Source organism: Carassius gibelio, chromosome B5 (assembly GCF_023724105.1).
Source record: "Carassius gibelio isolate Cgi1373 ecotype wild population from Czech Republic chromosome B5, carGib1.2-hapl.c, whole genome shotgun sequence".
NCBI lineage: Eukaryota > Metazoa > Chordata > Actinopteri > Cypriniformes > Cyprinidae > Carassius > Carassius gibelio.
The window spans coordinates 34408377-34426501 of NC_068400.1; the positions used below are offsets into that span (position 1 = coordinate 34408377).

Here is an 18125-nt window from a genome sequence, read left to right on the forward strand (position 1 = left end):
GCTCTGCGGTGTCTTAATGTAGTGCTTTTAATATGGCCATGTGTGCAAGGAATAAGTGATATTTTCATGCTTCCATCGATTAGGATACAACAGCAGAAAAGTAACTTAATAATAAAGGAGTTTATTTTCAATATTTAATTGTTAAATGGGCTGCCGTTTTTCTACAATAATAAAATACAACAAATCTGAAAAAAAAGAAGATTCAAGCAATACAATTATATTAATGTACAAAATAATCACAGCCTCCTTTGTCCTGTTGTTTGGTCATTGTCTCAACCCTTTTTCTACACTTTAAGAGCCACGAAAAAGAACAGTGTCACTGTTTTGGAAAAATGTGGAGAAGACTTGACCAGCACTTGGTTTTTCTCTCTGATCTGTTCTCTGAAAAACAAATACCACATTGCTCTGATCAGGTGAGTTGTTACACCATGAACTTTTATCATTAAATGGTCAATGGCTGTTAGATCTACATTTAAAGCCCTGTAAGAAGAGCATGAGGATGTCCACTTATTTACGGTCACATGCTCACATTAATAAGATTGTACTGACCAAATAATGACCAACTTAAACAGTCAAAAGAGTTCATTAAACCTGCCCATAGTTTACTGTTGTTATTCTGGAGAGCAGTTCGATCTTTACAAAAATAATTGTTTAAAAAAAAAAAAAATCAATCAGAGAAATTAAAGACCATAACAACGAACAATGAAAGGTGAGGGCTGGACGCAGGCGACAATGAAGACTTCAGAGGAAGTAGGGTGTTGTCGTTCTAGGTGGTATGACCCTTTCCGAATCAGGAACGGCCCGGAATAACTTGGGCTCCCTTGTGCTCACGTCTTTGAAGACCATGATGGAGGCAATGTTACCGCAGCGGTAGCAGTAGTTGGGGGCAGACCAGACGGTCACCAGCTTCTCATCAAACATGAATTTATAGCCCTCGTGAACCAACTGATGTGCACGGCAAATCAACTTCAAGTTGTTGATGTGAACAAACTTTAAATGGAAAGAGAGGGGGGAAACAATTCAGGTTTTGAAGCATTTACTAAAAGTTTTTGTTTACTAATGTCACACTTTTATCAAACAGCCAATGAGTTGAATTAAACATTTTGATTATTTACAAATATATTTATTTCATTGCCAGACTAATATTTGGCTCAAAGCAAAAAAAAAAGCTTGTTAATCAAAATTCAATTCATCCAAGAAAATCCAGAGACCACAAAGCTAAATACAATTACATTCTAGTTCTCGATTTACTTGGGAGATATTTTCGTTAAAAACTTTTGCTAGTAAAGTACCCGAGTATGACAACTACACCACCTCCGTTTCAACTAGGGATGTCAAATTTCGATTATTTCCATGATCGATCGTCGTTTAAATTAACGATCAATTAATCGATTAATCGTTAACCATAATACTGCAAAATGCGTCTATTGCAGGCACGCAGTCAGCGGTATGACAGGATGTGCAAAAGCCACACACACACACAAAACGCTTTCTCACTTGAATTAAAGAGGTTTTAGTCTGAATAAAATGCTAATAGCAGGATTATAAAATGAATAGATGCAATTATGATCATTTGATAAAATGAAGAGAGCGCGCCATACTTTTGAGGTCATTTTACTTTGTTGACAGTTTCCAATCCCGCACGGAGAACGCTGAACGCGCCTCTTTAAATGGTTTTGTGGTGCTCGTTGTTGTATTTTAAAGCACAATTGCAATGTTTTCAACTGACATTATTGTATTTAAAATAAAATTATCCGAAATGTGGAGCGCGTGTGACTGCGCTGCACATTAAGTGAACTACATCGGCACTGCTGCACCAAAACACACTGTTGCTCACATTAATTTGATCCTGCTGGATTCTGTCCTAGAAAATGCAGATTTTTAAAAATCCGGCATACAGCGCATTAGATCGTGACAGTGCATGCGTGCAGACGAGGATGAGCGAGCGCGGCTTTGGCTAGATTTATTTGGAGGTTATTGCTCATGTCTCATTCGGCACAAATCGAAATGTTTCCATATTCGCAATGTATTTGAATGTTAAACTATTATTTATAATGTAAACTAGGCTTGTACTTAACACGCATTCGCATATAGACGGAAAAGATGATCCTCTTCATATGAGCAAAAACGTCCTTGGCATAACAGCAGAGTGGACCGGTTTTAAATCCGTTAATCTTAATTATTTAAGTCGGATATATTTCGCATAGCCTATTTAAAAAAAAAAAAAAAAAAATTGTTATTTTTATGTTGGGCCTATTACTTAGTAGGCTATAAATTTTCCTTAAAGCATCCCATTTTGTCCCAGGGCTTAGAACCTGTGCCCTAGTCAGGTCCATGCAGAAACTTGTGAACGATGCTCGGCGTCACCGTTTAGTGACAGCAGTGAATGCTCCAGGAATGTGTCGGTCACAGCGCCTATTAATCGCTGTTTTGAATCCAGCAATTATTTATTTAGAAATTATAAGATCTGATTATGACAAGTGTGGTATAAAAGCTTTGTTTATTATAGGAATAATAGGTTAACTGGAAAATGTTAGATCGCGACCATGCTTTTGGACCCCATAGTCTTCATTTACGCGGCTTTGTTCTGGTTTGCCGGTTGGTATATATTTAGGCATTGTTTCTTTTCCTAAATCTTCATAGTCTAACCCTCTAATTTCCCATGTTTATTTTATTATCTTTCGCTTTTAATAACTGTTTTCGCATCTCTTACTGTGGTAAACATGGGAAGGGAAATTAAAGATTTCATGAATTAAGAATTCGTTCGATTTATTAATTTGTTCCCTTATTTCACTTAAATCATGGGTTATTTAGGGAACAAAATTAATGAAACATGGACAATTGCCACATTAATAATTCGTAGGAATGAATTAACAAGTTGTAGGAATGAATAGACTACCTGTCCTGTCACTGTGTCCCGCAGCCCTGCAAAGCGCACGATATAAAACAGTTATCTGATGAAATGATTAGTAACTACATTTCTATTGCATTTAATGTTGAAGAACTTTTATGTTGTTTCTATTTGAATGTACTTTAAAGATTAAATCACATTAAAAGCTTAATTTGTACATTGTGAATGAATGATGATGCTTTTATATATCGTCACCGTCACTCACAGCCGCTCGCACGTGTTGAGTGCGCATGAGCCGCACGCAGCCCAACATTGAATCGGTTAACCGACCATCGATAGCCTTAATCGATTGCATCTCTTATCGACAATTAATCGATCATCGATTAATCGTTGACATCCCTAGTTTCAACTCAAGCAGCGACTTACAATATGCAGATTTTCAAACTCACTACCAACACAGAACTGGCTGTACATTGAAAGAATGCTCTTACCTCATTGGTAACCTTAGCACCAAACAGCCAGCCAGCACCCCTTGGGCTGATAGCCCAGGTGTCCACATCCTCTGGATCGGACCAGACAAGATCACAAAATGCTCCCTTGTGAGGTATTTCCTGATTGCGTTCAATGGTGCGTATCTGGTCCAGAGTTTTGATGTCAGGTGAAAGGCCACCATGTACACAAAGGATCTGCTCATCTATCAACTGCAGGAGAAATCAAAACGTCATGGTAAGTACAGCAGGAGGAAAATGTAACCTGAAACAGTATTTCAGACGGTTATAAAACGGTGTTGAAAGTAGACCTATTAATATAAAATGTTACAATAAACATCTGGGCCCGGATTCACATAACATCTTAAGGCTAAATGTAGCTCATAAATCATACGACATAAATAAAATAAAAATTGTGTCGATCCTAAATTTAGGACACCTACATTTTTACTCTAAGAGTATTTCACAAAGCATTTTAACACTAAAACTAGCTCCTAAATCTGTGAAGCATTAGGAGTAGTGAAGAGGAGTCCTAAGTCACTAAGACCGAGCCACAAATACTAAAATGGCTGATGTCGGCAATCTGCCTCAGAACAAACATTTTAGAAACATTTGAAGATACTGAACTTTTAAAAAAGGTATCACCTTTGGTTTTAGAGGTTATCCCAACTCCAAATTTTAATTTGATTATATCCTTGTTTTCATTAACCAGCTGGGCAAAAAGTAACAGCTGTTCCAGTTTTTTTTGCATGTATTAGCCATGATTATTCTACTCTCTTAATTAAAAGGCTTAATATAAATGCATATTCACTAATTATGAGAAGCACACGTGTAAATGCTGACAATTAGCTGAACATATTCTTGTTTAATTAGTGACACATAGCCTGGATTTTAAAATCTAAAATCTTAAAAAACTTTTACTGCTATTTAGGAGAACTCTCAGTGGTAAGAAAATTCTTCATTTATATGGGCCCTGAAGTAAAGTACAATATTATATTATAGACACAATGGATTAATATATTTAGTATAGTATAATTTATATAAATTAATAACAATAAAAAAAACATGATATACATATATATAATATATGCATATATAAAATACACATATACATGGAGAGAGAGAGAGAGAGAGAGAGAGAAAGAGAGAGATTGTATTATAAAGACAATACTTACAGCCGCAACAGTCAGCATGTCAAATACTTTAGTGCAGTATCGCCAGGCATTAGCATTTCCATATTTTGTTTGGCATTCATCTGTAAATGGAAGGAGAGAATGTAAATGAAAATATAAAAACACTGCAATGCAAGTATGTTACGACAGGTGTGCATTAGATTTCTGCCATCTCACCATAAAAGCCATAGACTTGTGTGATCTGCCTGCTCTCGTGATTGCCACGCAACAGTGTGATGCGGTCAGGCCACTTTGCTTTAAGTGCTAGCAAATATGTGAACGTTTCTAAGCTGTAGTATCCTCGGTCAACAAAGTCACCCTAGAGTAAAGATAACACACCAATGTATATTCAGTATACACTTGGGGGGGGTTTGAACATTGTTGCCATTGAGTCACCAAATATGAACTCAAAACAAAAGCAAAATTATGTATAATTATCCTTATGGACACAATACCATAAAAATGTAATTCGTGTCTGGTACTTGGCCCCCAGTTCTGAAGAGTTCACATAAGTCATAAAACTAGAGATAAAGAAAAGGTTTAGATCAATATACATGTTGTTATATAAAAAAAGGACATCATCACAACAGGGATGCGTTCATAGGGCTTCCTCGCACCTGTCCGTGAATATCCCCACATACAGTGACTGGAGTGGATACTGGCTGTACATTTGATTCTTCTAGTAGCAGGTCACATACATAGTCACACAATCTCTGGCAAAGCAATAGAAGAGAAAACAGCAGGTTGATCAAGTTTACAAAGGAAATAACATCATTAAATATGACAGCAGCAGATCAGATCACTGCATTTCAAGTCATATTAATACATAAAGAATTAATTTAATTCACATTTTTCAATATCACAAATTAGTGGCTTGGATGATGCTTTATTGAACTGCATTGCTGCATTATACGTTAGTTGTTTACGTACAGGAGCTCTATTTACAGACAAGAAAACGGAGGATGATTCAGTCAAGACCGCAAACTGCTAATAAGCAAATATCATAAAATGAGCTAACCTAAAAGCCTGACGATGAAAAATATATAAGATGGGCGTTTCAAATTAGTGCGCTTGATAGCAACAGCATAAGATAGCGACCCAATGTATTTACAAGAAATAATCAGTAACACACCTTTATAAGGGGTAACCGCTTTTTAGATACCATGTAACGTTATAAAATAAATCCCGGAACACACTGACTGGGTTCATACGCAGCGCTAACGACTGCACTGCACTGACACACTGCTATTTTTACCAGCCTTTATCGCGACCCATATGGCTTCAGAATTATATCAACAGCTATTATGTTTAATAATTTGAGAGAAAAATAGAATTGCTGAAAATAGTCACCTTTAAGTCGTTCTCTGGGAGGTATTTGCACTGTCTTGCAATTTCAACATACTTATCTAGGTCCAACGGCGCCATTTTAGGAACAACAGTCGATAGAAGAAGCAAAGAGGAAGTCTTTCTACGTCATGATGGGCGTTAATGATTGGCACAGGGTTCGGCCAATCAGTACTTTGATCCTGAGCGCCAGGGCAGGGTCAGTCGTTTCGGTGGTCATCATCTCACGCTCTCGAAATAAACTTGAAAAACACCGTGAGCAATAAATAGAGGCTTGCGGGTGAGGAGAAAAAACTAAATAAAATAAAACTAGGGAATTAATGCGTCAAAATCCAAGTCCTTTATTAAAAGCATTCTCCATTCATTTACTACGAGGTGGCAACATAAAGTGGACTTTTAATCAAATTCAAACTAAGTTCATGACACAGGCTCCGAAAAACTGTAAATACATATGAATCATCATATATTCGTTTATTTTATTTTTAAGCTTTTATAACAAGCTGGTAATCCTATTACAGTAAATGTCCACAAAATACTACAATGAATAATTTTATTTCCTTCTTATTACCACTGCAGTCAAGATACAGTTTATACAATAGCTGAACTGAATTTGCAGGATATATATATATATATATATATATATATATATATATATATATATATATATATATATATTTAGGTTTTTTTTTTTTTTTTTTGTTTTTTAATGCAAGCTACATAATTATTATCTTGATAACATGAAGTTGAACATTATACAGATGCCATGTTTGCTGTATTGTAACACCACAGCAGCTACACACATTTTATATAGGGCCAAAATTGAATGTGGAGAAATGATGATGATGATGATTAAAGCCATATACAGATTTTCAATGTATGACCATTTCTGTGTCTTACATCACATGGTATTTTACGTTTGAAAGTACACACGAATGTTGTGTCTGTCTACATTCAAACACTGTTTTGCTCATGTGCAGTACCTCTGCTCCCTCTATGCAGAGTATGCAGTTTGCGTAGGGCACCAACTCCAAGGGGGACGCCATCGCAGTTGCTATACATTTTACACTCAATATGTTATTATTGCATACTGTTTTATAATTTACTACAATATTGAGGTGCAGTTACTTGCCATGATTTGAAATAAGTAGTATAAATAGCAGAAAATCCTGCTTTTTATCATAGTATAAATAGTAATCCATTGCTATTTGCCCTTAGTGTATATATAGCCTCTATATACTATTTACACTTATATTTGCAAATAGCTGCTGCTGTTGATTTTTGATTCAATTTATTATTGTTTGTTTGGATAATATGTAATCTTTTCAAATATTTGTTTAATGCGTGTAATTTTAGTTATTTAGATTTTTTTTTTGTGCTGTAGAGCTACAATTGTAATTTGTAAATAATACAATTTAATTACAATTTATTAACTTTATGTTTAACTAAAGTTATATTTTGACCCTATAGTATTTTTCTTCTTCTTCTTTTAATGAATTCTGTAATATTTTGAGGAAGGGGCACAACAATACATTTCTGCTTAGGGCTCCGATTAGGCCAGCAGCTCATGTGTTCTCGGCATATCACCATTTTAGTTATGTTTGTCAGTGCAAAGCAAAAGATGGCATGCAGTATGTTGTAAGGTTTTGGCAGTATTGGAAACATAATAAAATGCACCAACAACATTTACATTTGTTTGACAGAGTAACAGATGCATATGCATAAGTTTTTGCTAAACAGTTACATTTTAAGATTTTCATGGATTAACAAGTACTTCTTTTGTTAAATATAACAACAACAAAAAAAATAGTACACAATTCAACACTCATTTTCATGACACTGATCATGACATGATATTTATAATGAAAATATTAAATGACTAAAATAAGAGAATTTAAATGTAATATTATATAAACAAAACAAATCAAATTCAAACTACTTTAATACACCAGTTTTGTTTGTTTTCCTTTTCTCTTTCTAAATAAATGACAGTGATATTTCATGATTTGTCCTTTGAATACACACATTAATAACATAGAGCAGTATTTCCCAACCCTGGTCCTGGAGTTCCCCGAAAATAAAAATTTTGTCTCCGTAATCTTAAAAACTACTTTCATGTCTTGGTGCCGTTGGAAAACACCATTGTATAGGTTCTTTTAGGGCAAGTTAAAGCATATAATAAACTCAACTGAAATGCATTAATCGGGCCATTGTGGAGAAGGTTTGTGAGTTAAAATTTCATCATCGAGATTTTGTCCGTGCAGATTCCTGCAAAATAAAAATGTAAATGGCTTCAAAATAATAAATGCAAGTTATATCAATATCATTTTAATAGATATAACAGTGTTATACAATTATTTGCATATTACTAATGGTCACATAAAAAGTTTACAATTGAAATATATTTTATGCTTCTAGTGTATTGATTATGTTGTATGCATTAAATTATGTGGACTCACCACCATCAAGTGTCCATTTTTGGCTCTGTAGACCATTGATTCACTGCTGCTCTTAAAATCAACAAAGCCCTCTTTGCCAGGCTGGATGTCAAACCTCACACTACAAAATGACAACAATTCAGTGTATGTAATGCATTCTTGTTAAATACAATAAATACTACCTTTCTGAGCAGGACTAAGTATCCAAGGCAATTCAGATAGAAATAATGTGCATGTCTCACCTCCCTTGAACAATTTTGATGAGCTTGTGGTTTTTTGTCACTATGCAGATTTTTGTCAATGTCTCAAATAGATAGCTGCACTGCAAGACCAGGTCCCCCTAAAACAGAATATTTAACAATCATGTATGTATACTGTATATTTCAATGACAGGTCGTTGTTCAAATATATTTAAACATATACATAATACGTGTTGAACACATGTTTTGTTTTTGTTTTTTGTTCTGAGGCATGTAAACAAAAGTTTTTCCAATTTACCATGTGACAGTAATTTCATACAGATACTCCCTGACAAAGATTTGTTCACCACCTACTTTTTGCTTTGTGTCATCACAGGTGACATGGAGAATCAGGAAGTTGTCACTTAAATCGCTGACAGACACCCCTGTACAAAATAAATATTGCTCATGTAAACATTTGTATAGTATTATATGGAACTGGAGTCAACTTGACTATTTTAGTAATGATATGTTACAAGAGGTTAAAAAAAGGTAAAACATAAATGTAAGACTACTAAAAAAATACCTAGTCCAAACTAAACAGAGTACTATATGAAGTGGCATGTTTACACCTTTGCCAACTGTTTTTAATGAAATAGGATCATTTCTAGTAGATATATTTAAGTAAAATGCCTGTGGAAATCTAAATTGATGACAAATTTCACACAATCATAGATGTTTACTTATTGGGCATTGAGATGTCACCTTTTAATGAACTGTAATTCACCCTCTGTTTGATTTTGGCCTCTTCCACCAGATACGCAGCGGCCTGGGTGAAGATCAGTTGTCTGAAACGTGGCTGAAAGCCATTCCTGTCATACTTAATCACTGGAACACTGTACTGTGTAGAGTGAGATATCACATCAGTTTCCCATGCCAATGATATAAACATCTGTCTGATAAATAAAACTATTATAGTTATTTGCTTTGGCATTATGGTCTATGGAGTGTAGACTAATGTGGGGGGAAATAAAGTAATTTAAATTGAAAATGTTCACAAGGCACTGTATATGCATATGTATGTGTATATACCTATGTAAATCGCTTTTAGTTTCATGTACCTTAATGCCCTCAGGACAAATCAGCTGCAAGACTTTGAAGTTTATGTCTTTTTCACCTGAATAGACAAATTATGAACAAATTGCTATAATGTTTATTCATAAGGTATAACCTGGTCTTTGCATTTACACATTGAAATGTTTATGGGAACGGCGGCATTAATTAAACATACTTATCCTAGTGTCAGCGAAGGGTTGGCATACGCTCTGAGGGTAGTTCTCTTTTCTGCCTTTGAAGATGTCACTGGTCAGTGCTTTAATTTGCAGCTGAAAATAAATTTGTAACTGTAAATTCCAGCCAGTGAATAAAGTGTGAAAATAAACATTCAGACATTTTTTTTTTTTACCTGCACCTTCTTCTGTGCATTGATCCCTCGAACATACTTCCGAACGAGGAGACGTGTGTGCAACTTACGCAAGAGCACTGAGGCCTATAAATGCATTTATTACAATATATATTTTCATTACAGTGAAAAAATCACTTTCAGCTAGAAGAAAAGGGAAAAGAAAACTTTGCATGGATATAATATATGGAATACCTCTTGCATTATGGGTGGAGGAGTTAGCCAGCTGGTTTTGTCCAATACTGATTTTGGCAGATTGTCTTTGAGTCGAGTGAGGTAGCTCTGTCTGACAAAGGCCAGATACTCAGAGTTGTCCATGCTGACAGGTTGATTCCTGTTCATGAAGCCCTTAATAAACCTGCAGGATGTTGAAAAAAGATGTCATAAAATATTTTGCATTTATATGCGACAAAAAATAAAGTAAAATTTGTAATATTGTAAAATATATATATATATATATATATATATATATATATATATATATATATACAATTGAAAATAATTTTCCTTTTTTAATAAATTTCTATTTTATGTTATTTATTCATGTGATCTCAGCTGAATTTTGAACATGCTCAAAAAAAAAAAAAAACTTACAGGAATAGCTCACCAAAAAACTAAAATTCTGTTGTCATTTACTCACCCTGAAGTTTTTCCATAACTGTTTGAATATCTTTCTTCAGTTGAACACAAAATAATATATTTTGAAGAATGTGGGCAACCACTTTGTGGGTAAGTAAAAAATAAAACAAATTTTATTTTTGGGTGAACTATTCCTTATTTTTAAATGGAAACTGTAATACTTTTTGTTTTTCATTAAAATTATTTTATGAAGCGAAAGTAAATAAATAAATAAAATTGAAATGGAAACCATTTGTAACATTATAAATCTTTACTGTCACTCAATCACATGAATACATTAATATAGACAGACAGATAGATAGACAGATAGATAGATAGATCACTTCTTGATGACTTTGACAGCCCAGGCTCTCCTTTCCCTTTCTTTTCTGGCCTGAAGGCCCCGCCAACATGTCTCAATCTTGGTAGCTGTTAAAAATGAATTAAGAGTGATGTTTTATGTATGGTTTTCATAAGTATCTGTAGAATTTTAAACCAAAAAAGAGCAATACCTGCTTCCCTCTGCCTTTGGTATTCTGCTTTCACCCTATAGCCTTTGTATTTGGCCTGGATTCTTGTGGCTGTAACAAAAGAGATTGGTGGCACCAACCAATCAGGTCAAAGCTGACATTGCAAGGATCATCACGAAGCCTTCAGGGAATGCCGGTCTTCTCTTGTCAGATGTTACTGGGGCCTTACCTAATTCATGCTTGCAGATCTCAAACGCATCTTCAGTGGCAAAAAGAGTCCTGGGATGGCGAATGAAGATTTTTGTCCTTAGAAAAATTAGAAAAAGTTGAAAAAAAAAAGTATTTCAGGAAACAGAAAACATATATTTTTCTGTTCCTAGAAGAACAACACAGTATCATACAGTAGCAGTAGCCTGTATAGTTTGTACCTTCCCATCTTGTACTCGTCTTGTTTGTAGCCAAGGTGTTTGATGAGTCGCTGAACTCCCTCTGCTGGTGTCCCCTTCCAGTGTGGCCATGTGTCAGGACATAGAGCCTTATATCTGATAGATATAAGATAAGCATCGAGGTTTCTCACATGTTTGCAGGTGTAAAGTAGTGAGAAGATAAGTTCAAAGCAACATTAACTGAATGCACATGCAAAGGCATGAAAGACATTTAAAGTCATAATGAAAACACACAATGCAAATGCACCTTTTCAGGAAGACCTCGTATCTTCTCCTATAAGCAAATCCAGCACGCCTGACTCTCAGGTGCTCCATTAACCCCAGGTACTTGACTTGATGTCTCACCATGACATCATCAAAGCGGTCTGAGGTTAGGCGAGTGAGAGAGAGGTCACTGGAGGTCACTTGTAAAACATCCAGCAGACAAAACCACTAACCAGAGGTGTGAAGTGAAAGGCTCACCTGGCTGCTTACTGTGGTTGGGTTTCAGACACCGCACATACCATGGATCCTTTGTCATGAGGATCTCAGTGAGGCCTGCAAGGCTGCTCTTAAACTGGGTGGCTACCTGTTAAAAAAAGACCTGGTCAAAAATGTATTTTTGATTCCTGTACATGAATAAAGTGCTGTCATAACTTAAATATAGGTTTTGCTCATAGGTTATCATCTATAATGACACTTAACTAAAACTATACTCAAACAGTCTGCAAATTAGTTTTCTCATAGCCTGAACATTTACATTAGGAATACATTATAGAGAGAAAGAGAGCGAGAGAAGTGTCTATTTAAACATCTTTCACTGTACCGTCTCAGGTCTTTTCTTGCCGTCAGGTTCAATGGTATGGAAGCAATGCTGTATAATACTGTTCTTAGACTGTCGCATGACCTTTAAGGAAAACAAAAAATTTTCCATTTATGTCTTTTATTGTTTCAGTTATGTCAGGCCAAGAGAGAATGCATGCTGTGGCAAAACGTCTTACCTCTTTAATGTTTCTGTACAGAAGATCATTATTTTTGTCAAGAAATCCTGGCATGAGGAAACCACAGAGATCAAGATAAGGAACTGTTTTAAACATTTTAATTGTCTTTAGACTGTTTGCATTAAATGAAATTTACCAACAACTGAGTATGTAACTTCTCCGGCATAGTGTAGAAGTCGAAAATCCCCTCGTTCAAGCGTCTTGCGTGTTTTCTGGTCAGCCAATTTGTGCCTGAAATTTAGAAAATAAGTGAATACAATGCTTCGCAGCACTTCAAGTCTAGTTTGCATTTGAAGGTTTTAGCTGTTGTTGGGTAATTAAATGCATTGCCATAACATCTTTACAGGCTATTTTATGGCAGACGCAGAATAACAAACAATATAATAAATATAAACATTGGATAAAATAACTCAATAATTTAAAAAAGCTTAAAAAAGCCTTAAAAAAGCCTGATAAAAATCATTGTCTCGTGACATTATAAATTGAGCAGACCAAAAACATGTTTTACAGACACATTAGTGCCACAGATATTGACATTTTGGTGGTTCTTTTCATTTCAATAGATGCCCATGAGTCTGTCTAGCTAGTATATTCACAACTTAGTCATGTCTGGATTTAAAACCTTGCAGGTTTTAGCTGAGGACTAGGATTTTAATATCAGTATTAATGGAAGCAACATGCATTCAGTATCTATAAAAAATAGCTCTTAATATTCTTAGGGATTTTCCTGCTCCGGGAGGGTCGCCTTCCTGCAGAGTTTGGCTCCAACACACCAGCTTGGAAGTTTTTAGTGATTCTGAAAACCTTGAATTAGACAGTTTAATTAGTACTTTAGATAAACTCTGCTGGAAGGTGGTCCTTCAGGAACAGGATTGGACAGTCCACAAAAGTCTACAATGCCCATAAAAGAGTCATAAAATGAATAAAATCATCTAGTGATATGATAGCATTGAAATACCAGAATTAAGTCAGTTTGAAGTGAAAAGCTACCCACGTGACAAAATGAGGGTGACCGCACATCTTCTTCTCTAGCTTCTCCAGGAATGTAAAATCTGTGGCTTCTCCAGGACGCAAACATTCCTCATCCTTTAATTGCGGCACACAAGACACAAAGACTGTGACATAATCACGTCTTAATGTGCACGTCAGCTTGAATCAGTTCCACGTACCAGTATTGATATGATGCCCCTATGTTTCTCTTCCACCAGGTCACAGATGATCTTGTTGTTAAAGTATGGCACTGGCTCCCACTGAAAAATGTCAATATGGGAAAATATGCAAATACGCTAAAACACAAGGTGAGGCAAATCTGTGTCCCAAAGCATTTACATAAACTACTTTCTGTAATTGTAACAAATGCTGTATGTATTGAAAATATTCACCTCGATTCCCTCCATCTCATACTCCTCCTGCTCTGATTTGAGGGTGAGCTGGATGAAAAGCTGCTGAAGCTTTTCATTGCAGAAGTTTATGCAGAACTGTTCAAAACTGAGGAGAAAAGTAATCACGCACGTGGTAAATATCAATCCATCAAAAATATATCTATCTATTATCAATGTTGATAACAGTTGTGCTGCTTTATATTTTTGTGGAAACTGTGATGTACTTATTGATGAATAGAAAGTGGTATTTCAAACAGACATTTTCTGGAACATCATGTCTTTACTGTTAATTTACGATCAAATTAATGCATCCTTGTTAAACCTTACTGACCCCTTTTAAATGATAGATGGCCCATTTATTTGTGACTAGAGGGCTTGTTCTGACACTATATTGATAAAAAGGTTACAAATTGGTTTTGTTAACACATTAACCCCTTTTAAGAGTTTTCTTGAAGGAAACTATTACAATAAATGTATACAGTGAGTGTGTATGACTGGTCACCTGTTCACGTCAAACACTTCAAATCCGTAGATGTCAAGCAGTCCAATCACCGTCTTTCTGGTTGAATCCTGCATCATACATATTATAAATAGACGGATAACTTAATGATTCGTCAACTAATTCCTGTATTTTATAAACCATTATAAAAACCAGCAGAATTTGTCAATTGCATGTAATCATGCATACCTTATTTGCCAACGATTCATTGATCTTATTAACAAGCCATGAGAATGTGCGTCCATAGATGGCTTTGGCTAGTGCATCTCTGGCATACTTTGCATGATCCGCGGTGAAAGGGCTTAGAACCTGAAAAGGATCAATACTACATAATCATGGATTTCTTAAGTACAGGAAATGTACAAATAAATAAATAAAAAAACCTTCCTTAATATTCCATCTCTAAAACAACAGTTTAAAATCATTTTGCATTTACATTCATTTATAATTTAATAATAACTCTGTATAGCAACGTGAATGTAAAACATGCTTTTTGTTGTGCAACAATTCATGTGTCTTAAAAGTCTCACCTCTTCTCCTTTGGCTTCAATCTTTCTGTGAGTTAAACCCTGCTGTAACATGTTTGAGGGGATGCCCAATAACTGACAAAAATAAATCATAAAGAAAGGAAAGAGAGATAAATGGTTTGCAAAAAAAAAAAAAAAAACTAAGAGGTCAAAATTGGCACTACAGTTTAGACCGTAAAACTTCTAATGCATAATGAAAACCTGATAAAAGTGTTGGTGGAAAGTACCTTTGACAGCCAGTGTACTTCTGCACTGCTGTTTAATGTGGCATAACCATGGGCACTGGCCTCAAAATGAACATTGCCGAGATGAAGGACACTGGCAATAATTGCAAACAGATGCTAAAAAAGACCAAACATATTAAACAGTGACTTCTCTTTCTAAAAAGCAGCATTCTGGACAAAAACTCCAATTAACATGCCCTAACTCCAATCAATCTGAGATTGATAACCTCTTACCTCTATATCCTTTTCACTAAACTCAATGATAGTAAGAGCTTTCTGTACGGTTTTCCAATCACTCTTGTCATTGATGGAGCTCACTTTGGCACATTCTCCCTGTCCAGAAAATCAATTTTGAACAATAAAATGAATATGCTTTATGGCTCTGACATGTCTATGCATCTATCTGCGCTTCTCACCTGAATAAGATAGCGGTATTTCTGACAGTTTCGCTCCAGGCCAAGCCAGCGGAGAAGCTCATCCTCCCCTCCCTCAACTAACTGATAGAAGATGTGGAAGTTCCTTTCTCCATGATTTTGGTGGACCACCCTTGACTTCTCCAGTAAGTAGCTTAAGATGTGGCCACCAACTGCTGCGCCCTGGAAGAAAAAGCATTTGTTTACATTCGTAATCAATGTTGCCCATTCTTCTACTTCTGTTTAAACTGGACTTTACCTGATGGTCAAACTGTATGTCCATGTACTTTCCAAATCGACTCGAGTTGTCATTTTTCAGGGTTTTGGCATTTCCAAAAGCCTGGAGATATAAAACACTCAGCATCAATATTATTTTACATGATACTTTGCAACAGTTTGAGCATATGCATTCAGAATATAGCAACGTTTTCAATGGATCATTTCAGACAAAAAGCTTGTATTCTGACCTCCAGCACCGGATTGGAAAGAAGTAGCCGATCTCTCACATTGTCCAAGAGTCTAGTGCTGGGACAGCACACTGCATAAAACTGCAGGACTTTCTTAGAGGCCTCCGTCTTGCCTGCGCCACTTTCACCAGAAATGAGGATGAAGTGGTTGTTGGTTTCACTAATCATTGTCCGGTAAACATTGTCAGCAAGTGCAAAGCTGAGAGGTCAGAAAAATAACTCTTAAACTACATGTTTTTAAAAAAAAAAACGTTTTATCAACATCAATGTTCTTTAAAAAATAAATATATGTATAAAGTATGTATACAGTGATCTTCAAAGGTTTTGGGTCAGTACCATTTTTTAATGTTTTTGAAATATTTTTAATGCTTAAAAAGTCTGAATTTATTAGAAAAATAAAAAAAAAACTGTAATATTCTGAAATATTATAATACTGACCCCAGACATTTGAACCTGTGTATAGGCAAGCCATGTACAGTCACCATTATTTATAAAGCGCTTTTTACCATGAAGATTGTATGCAGACTTACATATGAGGAGGCAGCTCAAAAAAGTTGACCCCCATATAAATGTCCATTTGTTTCTTGGTATAGATACTCAACTCCTTATATGGATTAACTGACACCAAGAGGGTCCCAATGTAGGTCTAATAGAATAACAAAGATTTCAGAAAAAGTTAAAAGCCAGTATTTAGCCTCAACAAAGTACTGAGTTACAAATATGAACAATCTGGTCTAAAAGAAGGATCATAAGAAAATACAACTGTCTCAGCAGTTTCATTTAGGAGGTTGTTTATCCTTGTACGTTGCCCTTGATGACCTTAAATAGAAAATACCTCTGTGCTGAATCATCAGTTAAGTGAGTTTCCAGTCGCTGCAATAAAGCAAATTAGATGTATAGAGAACACTTTCACTTAGTAGACTAGCTGTGTGCATTGACCTGTGTTCAGCATGAGAGTCCACATTATTCTCTCCCCGTCTCAACAATGAAAGTAACTGTGATACTGGATATTGCATTGCCTGCAGTCTAATCTAAGAGGTCATATGAGTGGATGCAGGACTCACATATATGAGGTTCTCATTAAAACGTTTTCTGAGGTTGTCCATAAATGCTGTCTCACTGGTGTAGGCGTCCAGGAGAACAAAGTCCTGAATGCCCACCCGATCCCGAGCTGTTAAAGACCCCTCCATACCCTGCAGGATCCGCTGGCAGCGCTCCTCTAAACTCTGTTAATCACAGACACACAAAAGAAAGAAAGAAGTTGATCAGCATTAGAAGTTGCTTGAAAATATACACCTAATTGTTTTACTTCGATTATTTATATTCTTCAGGATAATTACTGCATAAAATCTTGCAATTGTATATGTTGAACATTAATTGCTACAAATGAACAGAAATTACCGACTTTCTTTCACTCTGGTGTTTTTACATCACCTTACATCTAATAATATATCATTTCAGATGTGGCCTTGAACAAATCCTGTCAACAACATGTCATGAATCGTCTGAGCACAGCCTCTATCTAATCTAAAATGTTTTTCTGCACAATCTGTCAAAGGGACGTTCATCAATCAACACTGAGAATGGCAGGATCCACCCCGCTCCTGACAAACCGGAAGGATATTGTTTTCATGCATTGATAAAATCATATGTCCTCTGAAGTTGTGTTTTGAAAGAAGTACACGGCCCTAAATATCACTGTAAAAAAAAAAAGTTTGTAATTTTTAAAGGAAGACATAATTGTGGTTAGCTTACTGTACCTTCCACCACATTTGGTGAAAGATTTACAGTAAATAAGTATGCTTTTACATTGCATAAATATGTACACAAATATATTAAGGCTAAATTGGTTTACTTATTCTTCTCTTTTTTTTTACCAAAGAGAAGGTTTTGTTAAAAAAAAGCTAAGTTGCAGAAACACTGTGAATCTCAGTTTAACATATTATTCCTGAGTCATTGTACTACTAAACATTTTTATAAAAAGCTGAGGCACAGTTACGCAGTTGATTTGCTAAGAGACACAGCACAGTGAGCTGTATTACACCATTAGTTATATATTTTAACATTTGATCTAAAACATTCATATGAAAATTTGGGAGCCCTTACCTTCGACGCAGTGAGTGTTTCTCTGAGTACTGATGTGGGAACTGTGTGTGTGATCTTATCCA

The 18125-nt window shown here is 35.5% G+C and overlaps 2 protein-coding genes across 4 annotated transcripts; both read right to left on the reverse strand.

The window, feature by feature from the left end:
* Positions 1-101: 101 nt before the first annotated feature.
* LOC127957384 (serine/threonine-protein phosphatase 6 catalytic subunit-like) lies at positions 102-6027 on the reverse strand. Of its 2 annotated transcripts, XM_052555908.1 has the most exons (8): positions 5862-6027; positions 5129-5224; positions 4967-5032; positions 4689-4830; positions 4515-4594; positions 3343-3552; positions 702-990; positions 102-381 (listed from the first exon to the last, which is right to left on the reverse strand). In XM_052555908.1, exons 1-7 carry the CDS (start codon positions 5934-5936, stop codon positions 742-744), a joined length of 918 nt encoding a protein of 305 aa, XP_052411868.1. In that variant the 5' UTR covers positions 5937-6027; the 3' UTR covers positions 102-381; positions 702-741. The 2 variants fall into 2 exon arrangements, with proteins under 2 accessions (XP_052411868.1, XP_052411867.1); XM_052555907.1 differs by having other exon boundaries at positions 102-990.
* A 508-nt stretch (positions 6028-6535) lies between these two features.
* Positions 6536-18122, reverse strand: myo1hb (myosin IHb). 2 transcript variants are annotated; one of them, XM_052555867.1, is made up of 32 exons: positions 18064-18122; positions 17022-17183; positions 16488-16603; positions 15958-16156; positions 15750-15830; positions 15494-15673; positions 15312-15410; positions 15081-15194; positions 14857-14928; positions 14516-14635; positions 14330-14397; positions 13828-13933; positions 13615-13695; positions 13440-13531; positions 12582-12676; positions 12446-12492; positions 12271-12351; positions 11928-12033; positions 11713-11830; positions 11448-11561; positions 11249-11325; positions 11062-11130; positions 10894-10978; positions 10127-10289; positions 9935-10018; positions 9761-9854; positions 9591-9646; positions 9235-9370; positions 8845-8915; positions 8533-8630; positions 8312-8411; positions 6536-8120 (listed from the first exon to the last, which is right to left on the reverse strand). In XM_052555867.1, the coding sequence occupies exons 2-32, from the start codon at positions 17145-17147 to the stop codon at positions 8094-8096; spliced, it is 3075 nt and encodes a 1024-aa protein (XP_052411827.1). In that variant the 5' UTR covers positions 17148-17183; positions 18064-18122; the 3' UTR covers positions 6536-8093. The 2 variants fall into 2 exon arrangements, 1 of the variants encoding a protein (XP_052411827.1); XR_008153781.1 differs by lacking the exons at positions 6536-8120; positions 8312-8411; positions 8533-8630 and having other exon boundaries at positions 9235-9365.
* Positions 18123-18125: the final 3 nt, after the last annotated feature.